Raw genomic sequence first — 18,311 nt, 5'->3', positions numbered from 1 at the left:
TTTTTTGTAACTACTTGCTTAATTTTTGGACACCCCTCCTAGCATCATGAAGGCAAGTTTTCTGGTATCTTAATATTACTCTAGCCCCAGTGTCTAGCAGTGTTTAGCATGCAATATACCTTTACTAAGTTGATTAAATTTTACTTAACTTTGCTAAAGTCCAGCTATAAAAATGGGAATAGTGATACCTACCTCCCTAGGTACTATCACTGCCCCACTAAAAACATTTGGAAATACATGCATAGGGGGTGAGAATGTCTAGTGAGTGGCAGAGGTAAAATTAGAAGCTATGCAGTCTGATTCCAGATTCTTACTCTTTACCCCCATACAGTGCTGTCGCTCAAGGAGGCTGCTTTCCAGGCAATTGTGTATGTGGTTCACCCTTTTCTACTCCACCGCAAGTTGGGAACAGCATGTAAGAAAGAAGGGTTGCTGCTATCACGCAGCACACTGACAGCTCAGGTAGCACACTGATATCTCGAAAACAAGAACGGAGAAAGAAGCATCACAAAAGAAAAACACCAAACTTCCAAATCAGAGGACTCTGTGAGCTCTTTCAGACAGAGGCAGAAACAGAACCTGGATGCTTCACAGCACAGGAGGGCCGCGGACACTCGGTTCAATATACTTAGCTATCAAGAAGCAGTTTCATGTGTTTGTGGATTCCTTCCACAGGCTTTGGGATTATTGTTTTCTTATTTCTAGTATCTGCCCCTGGTGGATGAGGCTGGACTAGAGGCTTATGCAGGTTTCCTGGCAGGAGGAGCCAGTGCCTGCCCACTGCTGGGTGAAACTTGGTCCTGGACCTCTGGTGGGTAGGGCTGTGTCTAGAGGCCTTATGGCTTAGGAAGTCTGGTGATGGGTGTGGCTGTGTTCCCACCCTGTATGTTGTTTGGTCTGAGGCTTCCCTACAGGCTGTTGGGTGGGACTAGGTCTTGGTGCTAATGATCCAATCAAGGTGTCAGCCTCTAGGAAAACTCATGTAGATGAACACTCATGTAATGTCTGCCAGCAGCTTTTATGTCCCCTGAGTGAGCCGCAGCCGTCCCCCATGTCCCCAGGAGACCCTCCAAATCCAGCAGGCAGGTCTGGCCCAAGTTCCTATAAAATCACTGCCCCTGTCCTTGGACCTGGTGCATGTGAGTTTCCGCGTACACTTCTCAAGGAAATGGAGTCTCCGTTTCCCCCAGTCCCGTGAGGCTCCCAGAACAAAGCCCTCCTGGCCTTCAAAACCAGATGTCCTGGGGTCTCCTTCTCTTCCCAGTGCCAGGACCCGAGCTGGGGAGCCTGATGTGGGGCTTAGAGCTCTCACTCCTGTGGAAGGGCCTCTGTGACTTAACAATTAAAGAACAGTCCTATGGTGTGCTGCTGTGTGGTTAAAAATGTGTGTGTGCATGCATGCGCACATGTGTGTGAATGCATACAAATATTTATGTATGCAGAAAAATCTGAAAGAATATACACCTGATGTTGTCGTGAGTTAACCATTACGCTGGGGTAGGTATGAAAGTACAGGAAACTCCGTCTTTTTACACTGCTGTATTGACAGTGAGGATTATGGCCCTTATTTTAAATTATTTTAATTTTTGCATAAAAGTATAGCTTAGAGATGGTTTCGAGAACTCAAAGAGGATGACAACTGAAAACAGATATTAGATTGAGTAAGAAGGAGGTCACTAATGACGTACTCGTCAGTTTCAGTAGCATCTTGGGCTAGCAAGCCTGGTTTCAGGGAGTAAGCAAAACAGAACTTTGTCAACATGTCATTGGTGAGAACAGCAGCTCGAATATGCATTTTCCCTTTTCTGGTGAGCCTGTTGCAGTGAGTGACAAAAAAATGGTTAAAGAGATACTGAGCCAGGCAATCTGTAGACATATTTGGAGTAGGGGATAAGAAGAAAATACTAAGCCGAATTCAGTCAGGAAGAGGCAAAAAAATCCCTGGTATCTTTAGAGCCTGAAAACTGCTGCTTTCATCCCAGACCAGCCACGGATTTGTTATAAGTATGCTTTGGGTAAATATGAAGTTACTTTGTTTGAATAAATTATAAAGGTGTAAACAGGATGGCTAATGACCTGGAAATATGGACCAGGTCCATTGCCCAGGAAAAAAGGTGGGGAAGATGTTAGTTTATTGCCAGTGGTGCACATTTGAACTAGACTGGACAATGAAAGACTATATTAAGGCAAGATATTCTTAGAACTTGGGGAAACAAATGCAAAAAGACCAGCTCAAGACACCTGTGAGCACATGATGCAAATGTTCAAAGCAGTGTCCTTTCCATATTAGTATTTATTTTAGAAGAAAGGTGGGTAGTGTGTGGAAGAAGGGTGAAGCACTGCCACTAGGGGGAGCGATCCTTTCTCCTGCCTGAGGAACTCAGGCCCAGCCCAAACCTCATTACCTTTAGCCAAAATAAACAAACGAGTCCTAAAGTAATTGGGATTCACCCTCGGTAAAGTACACTTTGGTGGCTAGCTGTACGTCCTAGAGTAGAGTAGATGTCTTCTGCTCACCTTGACCATTGCTCTCTACGTCAGGAGTTCTAGTATGCAGTTTACTCCATCTTGCAATGTCTCCAGGGCTGTTTTAGCATCCAGGGCTGTTTTAGCACTAAGGATTAAAATTATAGATAAAGGGCAATTACCTTCTACCTCGCTTTTTAACCTGTTTCTTTTTGAAGTGCAGGAGCAATCCCAAATTGTTACTATCAAGGAATGTATGACTGAAATGACAAACAGAGGGCTGTGACTGCCCCTGGAGGTGAGGGAGGCCCCAGTAAAAGAGACAGGAAAGTGTGGGATGTGGGAGTGAATCACACGGTGAGTCCTCTGGGGTCATCTTTCATTCCTACATGAATGACAATGGGTAGTGACGGATGCCGGCACTCACTTTGAGAGGGGAGAAGAGATCACAGAGAGCATCATGGTACCAAAGAAGTGTGTGGAATGGGTGGGTCGGTCCCACCAGTGGAGATTGGCTGGGATGAGTTCTCAGCAGTTAGAAGAAGTGTCAGTGAACTGAAGGATGGTTTTGTTACTGGATGGCCACCTCCTTTTCCCCTACTGGTTGCTCCTTTGAGTCAGACCAGCTGGAAGTGACTGCATTTGGGCACCATGGCAGCTGCACTTCTGTCACCCAAATCTAGGCCCTCTTTGTGGCTGAGTGCTAAGGGTGTTTCTGTGTAAGGGACACACCAGTAGATAATCTCAAAAGCACAGTATGGAACAGAAAGGAACTTTCAAAATGATTGATACACTCCAGAAGGACAAAAACCCTATGGGGGAATCAGAGTACTGAAATGTGCTCATGCATCAAAGTTTTAGTCATGAAGCCAAAATTCCTACTTGAGGAAAAAGAAAAAGAAAATAGAGGGGAAAAACACAATTTGAGTGTAGAGGAAGTACCACTTGCAAAGGGAAGAAATTGTGACAAAAACCACGGGTATTTAAAAATATCTAAATCTTTATAAGCAAAATCTGGGCCTAGAAACAGAATCTGTTTTTAAAAATTAAAATATGCAAGGTGGGCTAAATCTCTATAATTACATTTTGTGTTTAAAGGAGTTGTGCAGCTAAAAAAAAATAATGGTAATGTCTTTTTGACAGACTTCCCTTCCCATCCTGTCCTTTCTTTTCCTTTCCTTTCATTAAATAAAATAGGTTTAAGGGGCAGGAATGGAGGAGGTGACTTCTTAAACTGATGATTATGTGAACTGTTTGAATAAACAGGAGAATGATGACTTTTCTTTGGGACAGAAGCCTTCTTATACCCAAAGGAAGCCACCCACCTTCTTGAGTCTGTAGAATCTGCCTGTGCTCTTTTTTGGTTTTAGAGCAGAGCAGGCAATCATGACTTATTTATAAGAGATCACTGCAATGCCAAGAAAACTGAGTGTCATTTTTTGCAGGAAGAAATCTTGGTATCTTTCAAAACTCAGTCTTACTAGGTTCTAGGTCAGCCTTGTCAGATTATTAGGTCACTTATGGTTCACTGCACTCTGGCTGAAGCACAAGATGGCACATTCACATTGATCCCGTCTGCCCTTCGAGGAGCTGCCCCTTTAAAGTCTGATTTGGAAGAGACTCTCCGAGGAGGATGCCTGCTGTCTAGCTCTTGTCTCCTGGGTTAATTTACCAAGAGACTTGCTGTGCATTCCGTGGGTCTCTGTGATGCCTGAATCCAGAAATGAGCCAGGAGATCTCGTTAGAGGTGGATCACCCAAGGCATTCTGGGCAAGCTTTGGTCTCACGTGGCCTGGGTCTTAACTTTTTTCCTGGGGAAAGATAGCTCAGCTCAAATATGTGTTGAATGTCACTTGGCACCGTCTTTTGTTCTTTTGAATCCATATTAGTATGTTGCCGTTGTCTAGTAACTGTCGGTGACAAGGCACTTGTATAAAAGTTGAATGTGGTGCCCCTCAGCATCTAGAGGAAGAGTGTATCTCATTTCTGCTACTAGCAGGAGATGTACACAGGTTTGGTTAGGTAAGGATTAGGCTTGGGAGAAGGGCCTGGAAATAGAGCATGCATATTTGCATTTGTAGGACTATACCAAGAAGCTAAGGCAGATGATTTGAAGTGTTAAGTGGTAATTGTCACTCTCACCTTCCTTCCATCATAGCTGATACTTAGCACTTACACTGTGCCGGACACATATCAAGTCGGTGCTTTGTAGGTGGTGTCACATCTCATCCTCACAAGAACCCCATGAGGTGACACTGAGAAGTTGCTGTAGCAGCCAGAGCTCTGGATGAAATGCTTTATGTTTGCCTTTGCCTTCTCTCTCCAGACACATCCAGTGGAGCTTCAGAAGGATAATAAAGAGATTACTCCTAATTCATGTGTCCATTCACCCAGGATTTCTCTTGGATTAGCCCCTTGTAGACAGTGCACATCAGTGCTGCTTATCAGGAACATTGGATTGGTTTTGCTTCAGATCCTGTGGTTGTATGTGACATGATGCAGGTGCCTTTGCCACCGTCCCAGAGCATGGTGGCACCTCGACACATCTCCCATATTGAACTCACCGAAGAATGGCCACAGCCAGACAAAACCTAAATGGAAAATTCTGGAACACAAGTGGAGTTTAGTTTATAAGTAAACCAGCTATTTAGTCATATCAGGGGAAGGATTCAAGGTGACTCAGGTCATGTTTCAGTTTTCCTTCTGAATGTTCTTGGACACCCATTCTTTCTAAACAAGACAAAGTACCATGAATACCTAGAAAGTCTCCACGTTGCTTTCCAAAGGTGACTCCACACTGGGGCTTCCTAGTGAAGACAATTTTTTTTTATCCTCACCCCAGCTCAAGAAGGCATATTCCAAACTCAAGGAGCCCTTACTGCTTTAACCTCATACCTCTCCACAGAGTTTCCAGTATAAAACACAGAGAAAGCTGTGAGCCTTCTCATCAGGGAAGAGTCCTTTATAGACTTTCCTGGTAAGTCCAGCTCTGGGGACTCATGTTGCTAAGTGCTCTGACCTGCTTCTTTGTGTCTGGTGCCTGCCTCTTTGTCCATCCTGGGTGAATGGACATGAGTTAGGAGTAATCTCTTGATTATCATTCTGAAGCTCTACTGGATGCTGTCTTTCTGATTTCCCTTGGCTTCATGCTCCATTACCTGTGGGCAAAGCCTGCCTTATTTCTCATATGCAGCCACATTTTCTTTGGGGTCCTTGCTTCTCTGAGAAGGGACTTCGTATCTGTTGAGGATGTGCCCTAAACTATGCTCCATGGTTTTCATAATAAAAATAACTACTAATAATAACATCTGACAATTATTTTGTAATGTTATAATTGCGATGCCAATTGCTATGCTGAGAGTTGTACTTTGAAAGAGGCAAGTGGGGACCAGCTTATGGGGGTAAGGTCATGTTAAAAGGTTTAAGTTACATCCTGTGTGAGGTGGGAATCCATAGAAGAATTTTATACTGGCAATTCACACAAGCAATATACTTGATACCTTCAGGATAGTCAGGCGTTATGTGGCACCACGGGGATTTTTGAGAGTCTTGTTTGCCTTTACCCCAAATGATTCCAGACTCTTGCACATTTATAGATTTTATCCCTGCTGCTGCTAGTTTTTTTTTTTTTTCCCCATCTCATTACTTGCTATCAAGTTTGCAACTGTTGCTTACTTGTCTCATTATAGTTGTCTCCTTGGCATAACCTCAGATCTGTTTTTGGTTGATTTGTAGCTAGAAAACCAAATAGAAGGATTTCTAGCTACTCCACACACATTTTGAGTTGTTAATAAAATGGTTCTTAGTAGCTTGTAAGTGTTGCTGCTGCCCGTTGAGTGCTCTGGCTTTGTGACATATCCTTTTACTTATTTACAGATTTCCCTCCCCATAATTTGCAACCTGACTTTTCTGGATAACAAAACATCAATTTTCGAATAAGTAGGTATAAGAGAAAATGTTTGGGATTACAATAAGCACTGAACAAATGCAGGTGGCATAATTTTTTTAAAATTACACATATAGGCAGGAAGCTCAAAGAAGAAAGAGCTTCAGGTCTAGGATTTAGTATCCAGTTGCCTTGAGCAGAGCTCTTAGATGTTGGTTTCATTTTCAAGTGCTCTTGTTGGTTCAAGACCTCAGCCCCACACCAGGGGCTTGACGACAACATATCCTTTCACTTCATAGTCCAGAGCCCACCAGTCCAGAAGAGTGGGATTGAGGGGGGAGCCCTGATACACAGACAGGATCTCGTCTGGAGACATCACAGAGTCCCACATGTACAAATCCCCAGGCTCTCCCACAGAGGGCTGGCTCTTATCAAACCCTCCTCCACAGGCATCCTGCTCTTGTCCTAGGACAATCTTGGAGTGAGCGCCCACAAAATAACCTTGTCTCAGGCCCTTTTTTCACCAGTGGCTTCCCATTGACCCAAAATTTGATGATGCCTGAGGAAGACACCCAGTTGTTACAGATGTGCGCTGAGCTGGGGAGCTCTTCGATAACTGGTGGTAGCTTGGGTTCTTCCGATGTATAGAGTGTACTCTCCAATTCTTTCTTTAAAAATTAGTATCTCATCATCCTTTCCCTGGATGCTGTAGGAGAAGAGGCTGTAGCCACAGGAGAGGCCACTGTAGGCTTGAAAACACAAGGTAAAATTCTATAGAGGTTTCTTCAGCTTTATGAGCTAATTCACAGCGGTCTCTAGAAGATTCTCCAAGGAACACAAACACCTTCCCATTGAGGTCTGTGGGTAGGGAGAGAAATACAGTGACTTTCATAAATGCGGGGGAAAGAATCACGTTCAATCTCTTATCTCACTCTCCTTGACTGTCCCCTGACCACCCTACCTGTCTGAGCAAAGGCTTCTGGGAGACTGGTGAGGACAGAGACCCCAAGCAGCAGTTTGTTCATGTTCTTGGCCTAGGGCTGTTTTAGCAGCAGCAGTGACCAGGATGATAGTACAGATAACACAGTGGTTGCTCACCCAGCTTCTGAGATTCACAATCTCAGACCTCAGGCTGTTTAGGGTTTATATGCACCTCTGGGTGGGGATGGGGGATGGAGAGCACCAATAATGTGTCAGTGATTGTCCAGGCCTGTCCCCAGGTGCCGCTGATCAGAGCTGCTGGTGGGGAAGGGTGGGCCAGAAAATCAATGGGAGTTATTTATTAGATACAGGGGACTGCCAGAGCTCCAACCCCTGATGGCCCAGATTCTGGTGCGGGGAAAAGAATGGGATAGACCTGCGGTGTTCAGGATGAGATGAGAGGCCATGTCAGGCCATGCTGGCCACGTCAGGAGGGTGGAACTCCAATCTCCAGAGGTCCCTCTGTCTGATGCTATGTGGGTGGTGGTGGGGAGTCTTTCTGAGCTTAGGCCTCTTGTGGGCTGTGGGTGCAAGGCCTTTTCTTCCTTTTAATCTTTCTGTGAAGTGGCCGTTTGTTTCTGGAACGTTCTGGGATTCTGGTTTCTGCTGAAGAACCTGAAAAGTCCCTTCAGTAATTAATTTTGATTAATTCAGTATTGAGTAATAGGTCCTTGTCCTTGCTGAGGGGAGTGAGATACTAGAGGATGTACTTTCTGTCTCCCTGAAGTTGAGCGTGTTCAGCTACTATTACTCAGCTCTTTTCCTTTTGACTACCATGGTGTTTCCTTATGCCAGATTTTCCCATTCCTCATTACGACTTCTTTTCCTGGTAACCTTACAATCCACAGAGATGTTAGCATCTTACTTGGCTTTCCTCTCCTCTTTGTGTCCCTAGACATTGAGGGTTCCTTTACATTAATCTTTGGTGATGACCTGATTAATGCGTGACACTCACGTTGATTCGCTAATTCCCAGGCACTACAGTAGGTGCTGGGGATTCAGTGGTGACTTACCCGGGCACAACCCCAGTGACCTCCATCTCCATTCCCTCTGCTAGTACTTAAAATGTCACACTATTAGCCACCACTCAAACCTGCTCAGCCCCTAAGGTATCTAACTGAAGCCCTTCTTTCCAGCTACATTATATTCCTTCTTTCCTATCCCTAGATTGTATGGAATCTTCATTCTCATCCTTCCGTCCAGTCTTTTGTTCATTGCCTCTTCTCTCAGCTCATGCCAGACCTTCTGATCAGCCTTTTCGTCAACATGAGAACTGCCACCAAGACTTCCCTTTCCCTACCATTGTTCAAAGTATCCTTCTAACCCTCAGCTCTGGGTAGTTCCCGTTCTCTAATTTTTTCTAATCTAAATCCCAGGTGGTAATCCCCTTATATGGGGAAGGGAGGTGGGGCCTCCTTCTGCTCTTGAGGTTTCCATCTCTGGAATATGTTTCCTAGGCCTTGGAAGAGAACAGCCCGAGCTTCAGCAGTGGTCAAAAAGGAAACTGAGGATTCTTTCTGTTGTAGAAAGGAGAATTCTGATGTTAGAATATAGGAAAATGAATCTGGGGTCTTTCGAAGTGGGTGGAGCTCTGAAGGTGAACCAATCCCCATGGTTGCTGAGAGGCTCCTGGGTGCCCCCCGGCCAGTGGGAGTTCGGGTGAGAGGCAGTCGTTCCTGTCTGGGTGGCTCTGGAAGGGTTGAGGGTAGGAGAGGAAAGATGGCATGTGTTGGGTAGAAGTGGGGCCACCAGTGTGCCTCAAGTAGTGTTGTGCTGGTAACATCAGCTGGCACGCGGTGGAGATTGCCTTCAGAGAGGATGGGAGGAGAGGACACGGCATAAACTCAAGTCAGGAAAAGTCAGAGATGTGAGACCTTACTGAAGGTTACCCGATGGATTAAAGAATACTTGAAAGGTACCTTCTAAGGCCTTAGGTATTTATGGAAGACATACAGTCACAGTACCCAGTGGGAAAGGCTGGGTAGGAAGAGACTGAAGGAGAAAAAACACACTGTAGGAAAAGAGAAGAGGATTTTGGTGCTAATACAGAATTATTTGCCATGTATTCTGTTGACCATAAGGGAACTTAAGAGCATTTATTTGTAATAGATGGAAAGAGGCAAGGGAGACATCAAGAGTAACTGATTATCACCCTGATATGTGATTGTATAAAATCAAAGGCACCGAATCTTAGACTGATGGCAGGGTCTTATGGTAAAAGAAAAAAGGACAAATCTGAGATTTAGAAAATAAAGATACATAGAATAGGGAACCACATTAGATTTTATCCCAGATTTCTGATTGTATATGATTTGGAAAAATATGGTGCTTTTAGTGCAGATAAAGCAATTGAGAGGAAGTTCATTTGGAAGAGGTAGAGGGCAGATAAGTTTGGTTCCAAAAATGTTACATTTGAAATGATAGTACGACCTACATATAAAAAAGGCTGGTAGAGAATTTGAAACATGTGAGTGCCACTTGGAATTAGAAATACAGATTTCAGAGGAATCAACATATAAATGGTGATGAAACAAAAATTATCTCTTTCAGTGGAAGGGGCAAGAGAGAAAAGGTCAGGGAACCACGTACTAATTTGAGGGAGCAACTCATGTTTGTGGGGTTGGAAGCAAGGAAGGAGTTCAGAGAGATTTAAAAAGAGTGTCTGGCAGAGAGAAGGTTGTTGTGTACACTGTCAAGGAAACTAAGTTAGCGTTAAGTTTCCAGAAGGCAGTGTCCAGTGGTATTAAATGCTTTAGAGAGATCTAAGTAGAAGGGATGCTGGATTTAGCAATAAAAACTTCATCAGTGACCTTTGAAAGAGCAATTCCCTTAAAGTGAGCATGGCAGAAGCCAGATTGCAGGGGTTGATGGAGGCAGAAAAAGGGAGTGTTCCCTTCCTTAGGAACCTGTTTCCTCAGGTTCAGTAATTCTGACAAGGAACAAAAGGAAAGAAGCAAAATTTCTGCAGGGGACTCAGGATGCAATGTGTATTTCCCGTACAGATTATGGATTGTCTGTTTTTGACAGAGAGACTATTGTGTCTCTGCTTCCCACCCCATAACATTTCACCTAGTGACAGAGAAAAATCAGTGTTCACCTGAGATTATGACTGACCTTTCCACCAAAGTAGCTATTTCAGACTCTAAATGCCAGGCTCCAGACTGCTGACAGACTCCTACCTCCCATTCCGAATTCTGACAGTCACAGAGTGGCCTCTCCCTTTCCAGATCCTGTGGATACTCAGGAGTCTTCTCTTTGGTCTCGGTTCTCTTGTTCCTAATTTCAGGGTTCATTTATAAAAGAAATCCCCTGGTAAATTTGCCATCTTCTACTTTTGGGTTCAGTCCTCTATCTAGACCATGCTACCTCAAAGAAATCTCGCTTCTGAACTCAGAATTCAGCTGTAACGCCTCTGTAGAATGGCACAGTATCTATTTCGCAGTCTTTATCCTTCCCTACATCCCTAAATTAGCATTTACTTATTTTGAATCACCCATCTTCATAATATTTATAAAATTTACCTTAATTGCTAAATGGACTTTTATGCATTAAATTTTTTTTTAATTCCTTGGAACCCACTGGCTACAACCATCTCCTTGCTGTTCACAGTCCCTTTGTGAGAATAGCTTCTGGGGGAGGAGCTGTGAACAGAAGAAAAAATACAATGGCAGGGACTCAGTGTAAGTCTGTGTCTTGAGAATGTTGAGACATTCCCTTCTCTCCGTATAGGAAGATATCAGTCTGTAGTGACAGAGAATACATGCATTAAAGAAACAGGTGCAGATTTCTCACTTGTGTGGCTGGCAGAGGTCTTAGCTAGAGCTACCTTGTTTCACTCTTGTCATCTTGTCTTTCCATATGCCGTGTTTCTGCGTGACTTAGAGCCCATGTCGGAACAAGCGACTTCCCATGTTCACCCATTTAATTCACATCCTTAAAACTGCAGAATGCAGAGAAAGAACCTCGCAAAAGCTGATGGAGTTCACCTTGCCAGGTGTCTTCAGCTTTGTGAGTGCCTCATGCATCTCTTAACTGCATCAGGGAATGCCACCACTGTGGCTTGACCCACGTTGTCTGTGTCCTTCCTGAGCACACAGGCTCCTTCACGGACTGTGTATACTGATCCTCGTTCCACAATACTCTCCAGCCTCCTGTCTCAGAACAGTATTCCTGTTCTTTGTCATCTTGACCACCAGCAATTGTTATGTGGTCGTGTGAAAATCCCTGAGGTGTAGAGCCTGTGAATAAGAAGGTGCGTGCCCAGTTGGTGTGTGAGGCTTTTAGTGTTAGCCTGGGCATAGCAGTTGTCTAGATGTCATCCAGGTTCAATTTATACTCCTCAGACACTGGTGGCCCATTTCTTTTTATTTTATTTTATTTTTTTGTTTTTATCAAAGTATAGTCAATTTATAATGTGTTAATTTTGGGTGTACAGCATAGTGATTCATGTTACATATATATATTCCTTTTCATTATAGGTTACTATAAGCTATTGAACATAGTTCCCTGTGCTATACAGTAGGACCTTGTTGTTTATCTATTATATAAATAGTAGTTAGTATCTACAAATCTCGATTTCCCAATTTATCACTCCCCACCTCCTTTACCCCCAGTAACCATAAGTTTTTCTATGTCTGTGAGTCTGTGTTTTGTAAATAAGTTCATTTGTATCCTTTTAAAAAAAAATTCCACATATAAGTGATATCAAATGGTATTTATCTTTCTCTTTTTGGCTTACTTCACTTAGAGTGATGATCTCTAGGCCCATCCATGTTGCTGCAAATGGCATTATTTTATTTTTTTTATGGCTGAGTAGTAGTCCATTACACACACACACACACACATATATACATACATACATATATACATACATACATACATACATACACACCACAACTTTGTCTAGTCATCTATCAATGGACATTTAGGTTGCTTCCATGTCTTGGCTGTTGTAAATAGTGCTGCTATGAACATTGAGGTGCATATATCTTTTTGAATTAGAGTTCCCTCCAAATATATGCTCAGGAATGGAATTGCTGGATCATGAGGTAAATCTATTTTCAGTTTTTTAAGGAATCTCCATACTATTTTCCATAATGACTGCACCAAACTACATTCCCACCAACAGTGTGGAAGGGTTCCCTTTTCTCCATAGCTTTTCCAGCATTTATCATTTAAGAGTTGTTTTTTAATGTTGATGTAGTGGCCCATTTCTTTTGTGACCTCCTTCCTGCCATGGAACTCTCCTGCACGGGCACTTATATCCACGAAACAAATAATATTTTACTTCCCCTACACATGTTAAGATGTCCATGAGCTTGGTGTACATCTCCTGCATCAATATCCTTATCACCTCCACCATGCTTAGGATTGCTTCATCTTGGGGCTTTACCACCTGTGCCTCCCCCCTCACTGGGGTCATTGTCTCGTACAGTTGTGCCTCTATTACCTACCTCCGTCCCAAGCTGGTCAATTCAATGGAAAATATACTGCCTCTTGGGAACCTACACCATCATCACTGTACTGATGGACCCTGTTGTTTACAGTCTGAGGTACACAGAGGCCAAGGATACCATGTACAGAGCTGTGGACAGAAGCATTTCTTAATAGATTGACTCATTTCATCAGGAGACGTTTAGTCCTGGCCAGTGTTTTTCCTGCTTACAAACATTTCACATCTCACAAGTAGACCAAATAGAAAGCTATGTCTTGAATTGGTTCAAGAACTTACCCTGCTCTTCTTCTGATGCTCCAGAAGGAAGGCAGAAGGACACAAATGAACTTACCTACGAAAGAAACAGACTCACAGATATAGAGAACAAACTTACAGTTACCAGGAGGTAAAGAGAGTGGGAAGGGATAGATTGGGAATTTGAAATTGCACCTCTTGGGGAGTGATGGAAATGTTAGCTATCTTGACTGTGGTGGTGGTTTCATAGGTGTATACATCTATCAGAATTCGTCGAAGTGTACATCTGAGATATGTGTAGTTCACTGTACAAGAACCACACCACAATAAAGGTGTTAAAACAAATAATAATAAAAGAAGGCAGAAGCTAGGATTTCTGCTCAGGGTGCACATTACTGTAGAGACGGGCAACACTACAGGAGCACTATGACGACTTCTGCAGGATCATTGTGATTGAAAATCCTCCTGGCTCCCACTTTACCCGGCCGCTTGGTACTTGACTTCCATCTGCGAGTGGAGCAGACCCAGTGATGATGTCAGCAGTGATTTCAGTTAAAGGATCCCAGGGACCACTTGAGATTTTGCCCATGTCCGTGATTTCAGTTATACGATCCTTAATAGGCATTTCAGAAAAACTTTCCTTAACCATTTGCTGATTGAAAAATAGTTGCAGTGAGAGAGGCTCTTCTTTCCATGAATTCATCCCCATTGACCACTTAAATAGTGTGTATTTAGGTGGAGTATCCTTTACTTTTGTAGGAGTAAACAAAGATCTTTTTAAACTATGTTATTGCAACCCTGGGAGCAGAGTAAAGGGAGAATAGACAGGTGTCTCTTCTCAAGGAATGGTGCCTTCATCCGGAACTCCTCTTGTTAAGAATTTATCTTCTTGTCCCTCAAAAGCCTTTGAGAATTGTTTATTCCATAGTGGCTGTGTGGTAGCTATTTGGAGTGATGGTGGCTAATTCTGGGCGAGTGACTTTGATTGTTTTTCTCTAAGTGTGAACTGCAATTTCCAATAAATTAAACCCAGAAATGCCAAATTTTCCTTGCTGCCAGTTGAGTGGGAGTTGAAAGTTTATTTCTGTCTTTTCCCACTAGAGATTTCCCACTAGTTATTCTTCTGAAGAACTCTTCTCTGTTCATATCTTACACTTTTTTTTCTTGGATGGGTGGTTACGTGTTTAATTAAGAAATTTTTGTGTACCTCCACTGTTAGAGCAAAAAAAAAAAAGTTGTAAAAGCTTAAGTATGATAACATCTATCTTTACACCCTCCTATGTTTTGGAAATAAGTGACTTATTCAACTTCAAGGCCAATCTTTCCATTTTCTGTCTTAAACTTTTGTCATATTTTTAACCTCAGAATTAGGATTGAGGTAACATTTTGGTCACCTATGAGTTTTCTCTGTCTTCGACAGACTGCTGGAGGTCAGGTGTCCCAGGCACACTGGGTGCCTTGTCGGGGAATCTCTCTTTGTCCTGAAAAGGAGCCTGGAAGGTTGATAGATGATGCCATTGTCTTAGTGAGGATCAGCACCTGATGTGTCATAAGGGGCGCTTCTGAAGCTGAGGTCCACAGATCCCTAAGGGGTTTTGAATGGGTTTCAGTGGGTTTGTGAACTGTCTGAAATTGTGTGCAAAATGTTGTAAGCGTGGGCACGTGTACATTTTGTCATCAGATTTTCAAAGAAGTCTCTGGTCTGCCAAAGATAAAAATCCATTGCTCTAGATCAGGGGTTCGTAAAGCTATTTTGACAGAAACCCGTAGAAAGAAGTACATTTTATACTGCATTGCTATATGCATACAGGCACACACACATGTAAATACATCTTGATCAGAGTTATCAGAAAACAATTCAAAACCCCATCAATCAGGAGAACCCCAGAATGTTTGAGAAATGACAGGAAGCCCTGTGTGGCAGGAGGGTAGTGACAGGAAGTGTGCAGGATAGAAAATATATCAATAGGGGCTGCTTCCTCCCCATGATCCTCATCATTGACTGCTGCTCTGTTCCCTTCCCCTCTCTACCCCAGCCAGGCTGCGCTGGTTGCTCCTTTACATCTGCTGGCACAGGTGTTTGCAAATATTTTAAATATTTTTGCATTTATCATGGTATATTCCAGTAAAATGTATATATGTCTTTTTATAAAAAAACTTTTGTCATACTTTCACTCAAAATATAAGTACTCAGTATTTGTAATGTACCAGTCACTGTCCAAAGCTAAATAGAGGCTGTATCCTTAAGGAGCTCAGGATCTCAAGAGAGAGACCACCATGTGGGAAAAATAATAGGCATGCCTCCTTTCATTGCTCTTTGCTTTATTGTGCTTTGCAGATGCTGCGGGGGTTTTTTGTTTTTGTTTTGTTTTGTTTTTAAACAAATTGAAGGTTTGTGGTAGGTCTGTGTTGAACAAGTCTATCGGCATCATTTTCCCAAGAGGATCATTAAAAATTAAATTATGTATATTATGCATTGTTAAACATAATGCTGTTGCACACTTAATAGACTCCAGTCTTGCTCTGTGGTGCCTTAATAATCTCAGGAATTTCTGAGATGCGTGGGGGGTGTTGCCTCTGTATTAAATGATCCACAGTTTGCAAGGCATTTTTGTGATTTTTTTTAAAAAAACAACTTTACTGAGATATAACTTACAGTCCATAAAATTCACTGTTTAAGTGTAGAATTCAGTGGATTTTAGCTTGTTACCATCACCATAGTGCAACTTTATAACATTTTCATCTCCCTAAAAAGAAACCCTGTTCCTAGTGGCAGTCACTCATCGTTCTGCCAGCCCTTAGCCCTCGGCAACCACTATGCTGTGGATTTGTCTCTGTGGGTTTGCCTCTTCTTGGTAAGTGGAATCATCCAATATGTGGTCTTTGATGTGGCTTTTTTCACATTGCATAAGACTTTCAAGGTTAATCTGAATAGTCTTGTAACTGATATCAGTACTTCATTCCTTTTTATGGCTGAGTAATAATCTGTTTTGTGGATATATCACATTTTTGAGTGTTACATCAACCTTGCATTCCTGGGATAATTCCCATTTGGTTACAGTGTATAATCCTTTTTATACTGTGTTGGAATCAGTTTGCTGGTATTTTGTTGAGGATTTTTGTATGTATATTCGGAAGAGATACTAGTCTGAATTTTATTTTCCTGTGAAGTCTTAAGTTTTAGAGTCAGGGTGATACTGGCCTCATAGAATAAGGCAAGAATATGTTGCAAAGATAGTACAGGAAGTCTTGTGTACCTTCCACTCAGTTCCCCCATTGGTTACATCTTACATAATTATTAGCACTGTATCAAAATCAGAAATTTGAAGTAGGTACAGTGTGTGTGTGTGTGTGTGTGTGTCTCTATGTCATTTTATCACATGTATAAACTCATATAACTGTGAGATTCCTTTTCCCTCCCATTTATAATATGTCTTAAATATATTTCCCGCATACGTTGGTAACCATATTAGACAGGGATATAATTATTTCTTCAACATCAAACATGATTTAGAAAACTCAAGAGGAGAAGGGAAGTCTATTATATCCACCTGTATTTTTGCCTACTGTGTTCTTCCTTGCTAATGTTCCAAGGATTTTTCTTTTATTCCCTTTCAATTTAGAGAACTTCTTTTAGCCATTCTTTTAGAGTAGGTCTGCTGGTGACAAATTCTTAGTTTTTCTTTCTCTGAATATGTCTTTATCTCTTTCATTCCTGAAGACTATTTTCACTAGAGACAGAATCCTGGGTTGACAGTTCATTTCTTTCAGCACTTGAAAAATGCTTGTGCCACTTCCTCCTGTCCTCCACAGCTTCTGATGAGAAATCCACTGTCATCAGGTTGTTTTCATTATTTCTTTCTGGCTGCTTTCACTTTTTTTTTTCTTTGCCTTTTGTTTTCAGAAGTTTGTGATGTGTTTTGGCATGGATTTTTTGTTTGTTTGTTTATTCTGTTTGGATTAGCTCAGATTCTTGAGTCTATTTTGACAGATTTGGGAAACTTTCAGTCATGTCTTCCAATAATTTTTAGTCCCATCCTCTTTCTCCTCTTTCTTGGCCCTCTGATGACATGAACATTTATTCTTTTATTATAGTCTTACTTGTTCCTTATACTCTATCCATTATTTTTCAGTTGATTTACTCTTGATTGTTCAGACTGGGTACTTTCTATTTCAGATTCACCAATTCTTTTTGCTGTTCTTTCCTTTCTTCTCTTGAACTTATCTTTTGAGTTCTTTAATTTATTGTATTTTTTGTTCTAAATTTCTATTTTGTTCTTCTTTATATTCTGTATTTCTTTACTGAGATTTCCTATTTTGTGCTGAGATTTTTTGTTTATACTCATTTGTTTCAAGCATGGTCATGATTGTTCATGGAGACATTTTTATGGTGGCTTCTTTAAAACCCTTGTCAAATAATTCTAACATATGTCATGTTGGTGTTGGCATCTGATGTTTTCTTTTTTCATTGAGTTTGAAGTCTTTCTGGGTCTTCATGAAGGCTTTTTGATTGAAACTTGGATATTTCAATTATTATGTTAGAAGACTCCGGATCTTATTTAAAACTTGCATTTCAGTAGGTTTCCTCTGACACTGCTCTGAAGGGAAAGTGTCTCCACCTTTTCACTCCCAGGTGGGGTTGGAAGTCCAGGTCCTCCACTCAGCCTCTTGACAGCAGGTTGATTATGTCTTGTTATTGATGGGTGGGAGTGAGAATTCAGGCTTCCCACTCGACCTGAACTGATATCACCCTGGCTTGGAGATGTGGAGTACCTTTTACTGTCCCCTCTGAAGCCTCCACTGACACCGTAGTGGGTGGCCTTGTTACTGGTGAATGGTTATGAAAATCTTGACTTTCATTAGGCTTCCTCTTATACACGCTTGTAGGGAGGAGTAAAAGAACTGATTACCACTGCATAAGGCCAGAGTCCAAGCTCCCCACCTGAGACCACTGGGAAGGAGATTGTTACTGCTTAGCAGAGATGAAATTCCCGGTTATGCATTTGGTCTTTTTTGGAGCATTGGGATGTCTCATTACATACTGGCAAGAGTGGGAGCCTAGGCTTTCCACTTGGTCTTTGGTGGTGGGGGTGCAGCTGTGGAAGCGTTTAGGATATCTCTTTCCTGGTCCTTTGTCTACAGACAGTAGACCTTCTTGGGGGCTTTTTTTTTTTTTTTTTTTTTTGTCTGCAGCCATTGGTATTTCCAGGTCACTGGCTTTTCCAGTTTCCAGACAGGGATATATGAGGCAAAAAGAAAATCCAGTGGGCTCTCCACTGTGTCATTCCT

The 18,311-nt window shown here is 42.1% G+C and overlaps 2 protein-coding genes across 2 annotated transcripts in view; one reads left to right on the top strand and one right to left on the bottom strand.

The window, feature by feature from the left end:
• Positions 1-18,311, top strand: part of LOC105069494 (olfactory receptor 10J1) — a 233,722-nt gene that overhangs the window by 35,518 nt on the left and 179,893 nt on the right. The window lies entirely within an intron of this gene.
• APCS (amyloid P component, serum) lies at positions 6,603-7,377 on the bottom strand. The gene is given in 5 exon segments (XM_045517108.1): positions 6,603-6,872; positions 6,874-6,970; positions 6,972-7,150; positions 7,152-7,210; positions 7,314-7,377. Coding segments are annotated over 5 exon segments (669 nt in total).

This window comes from Camelus bactrianus, chromosome 21 (genome assembly GCF_048773025.1).
Source record: "Camelus bactrianus isolate YW-2024 breed Bactrian camel chromosome 21, ASM4877302v1, whole genome shotgun sequence".
NCBI classification, from domain to species: Eukaryota; Metazoa; Chordata; class Mammalia; order Artiodactyla; family Camelidae; genus Camelus; species Camelus bactrianus.
This window is presented reverse-complemented; position numbering and strand designations above follow the sequence as displayed.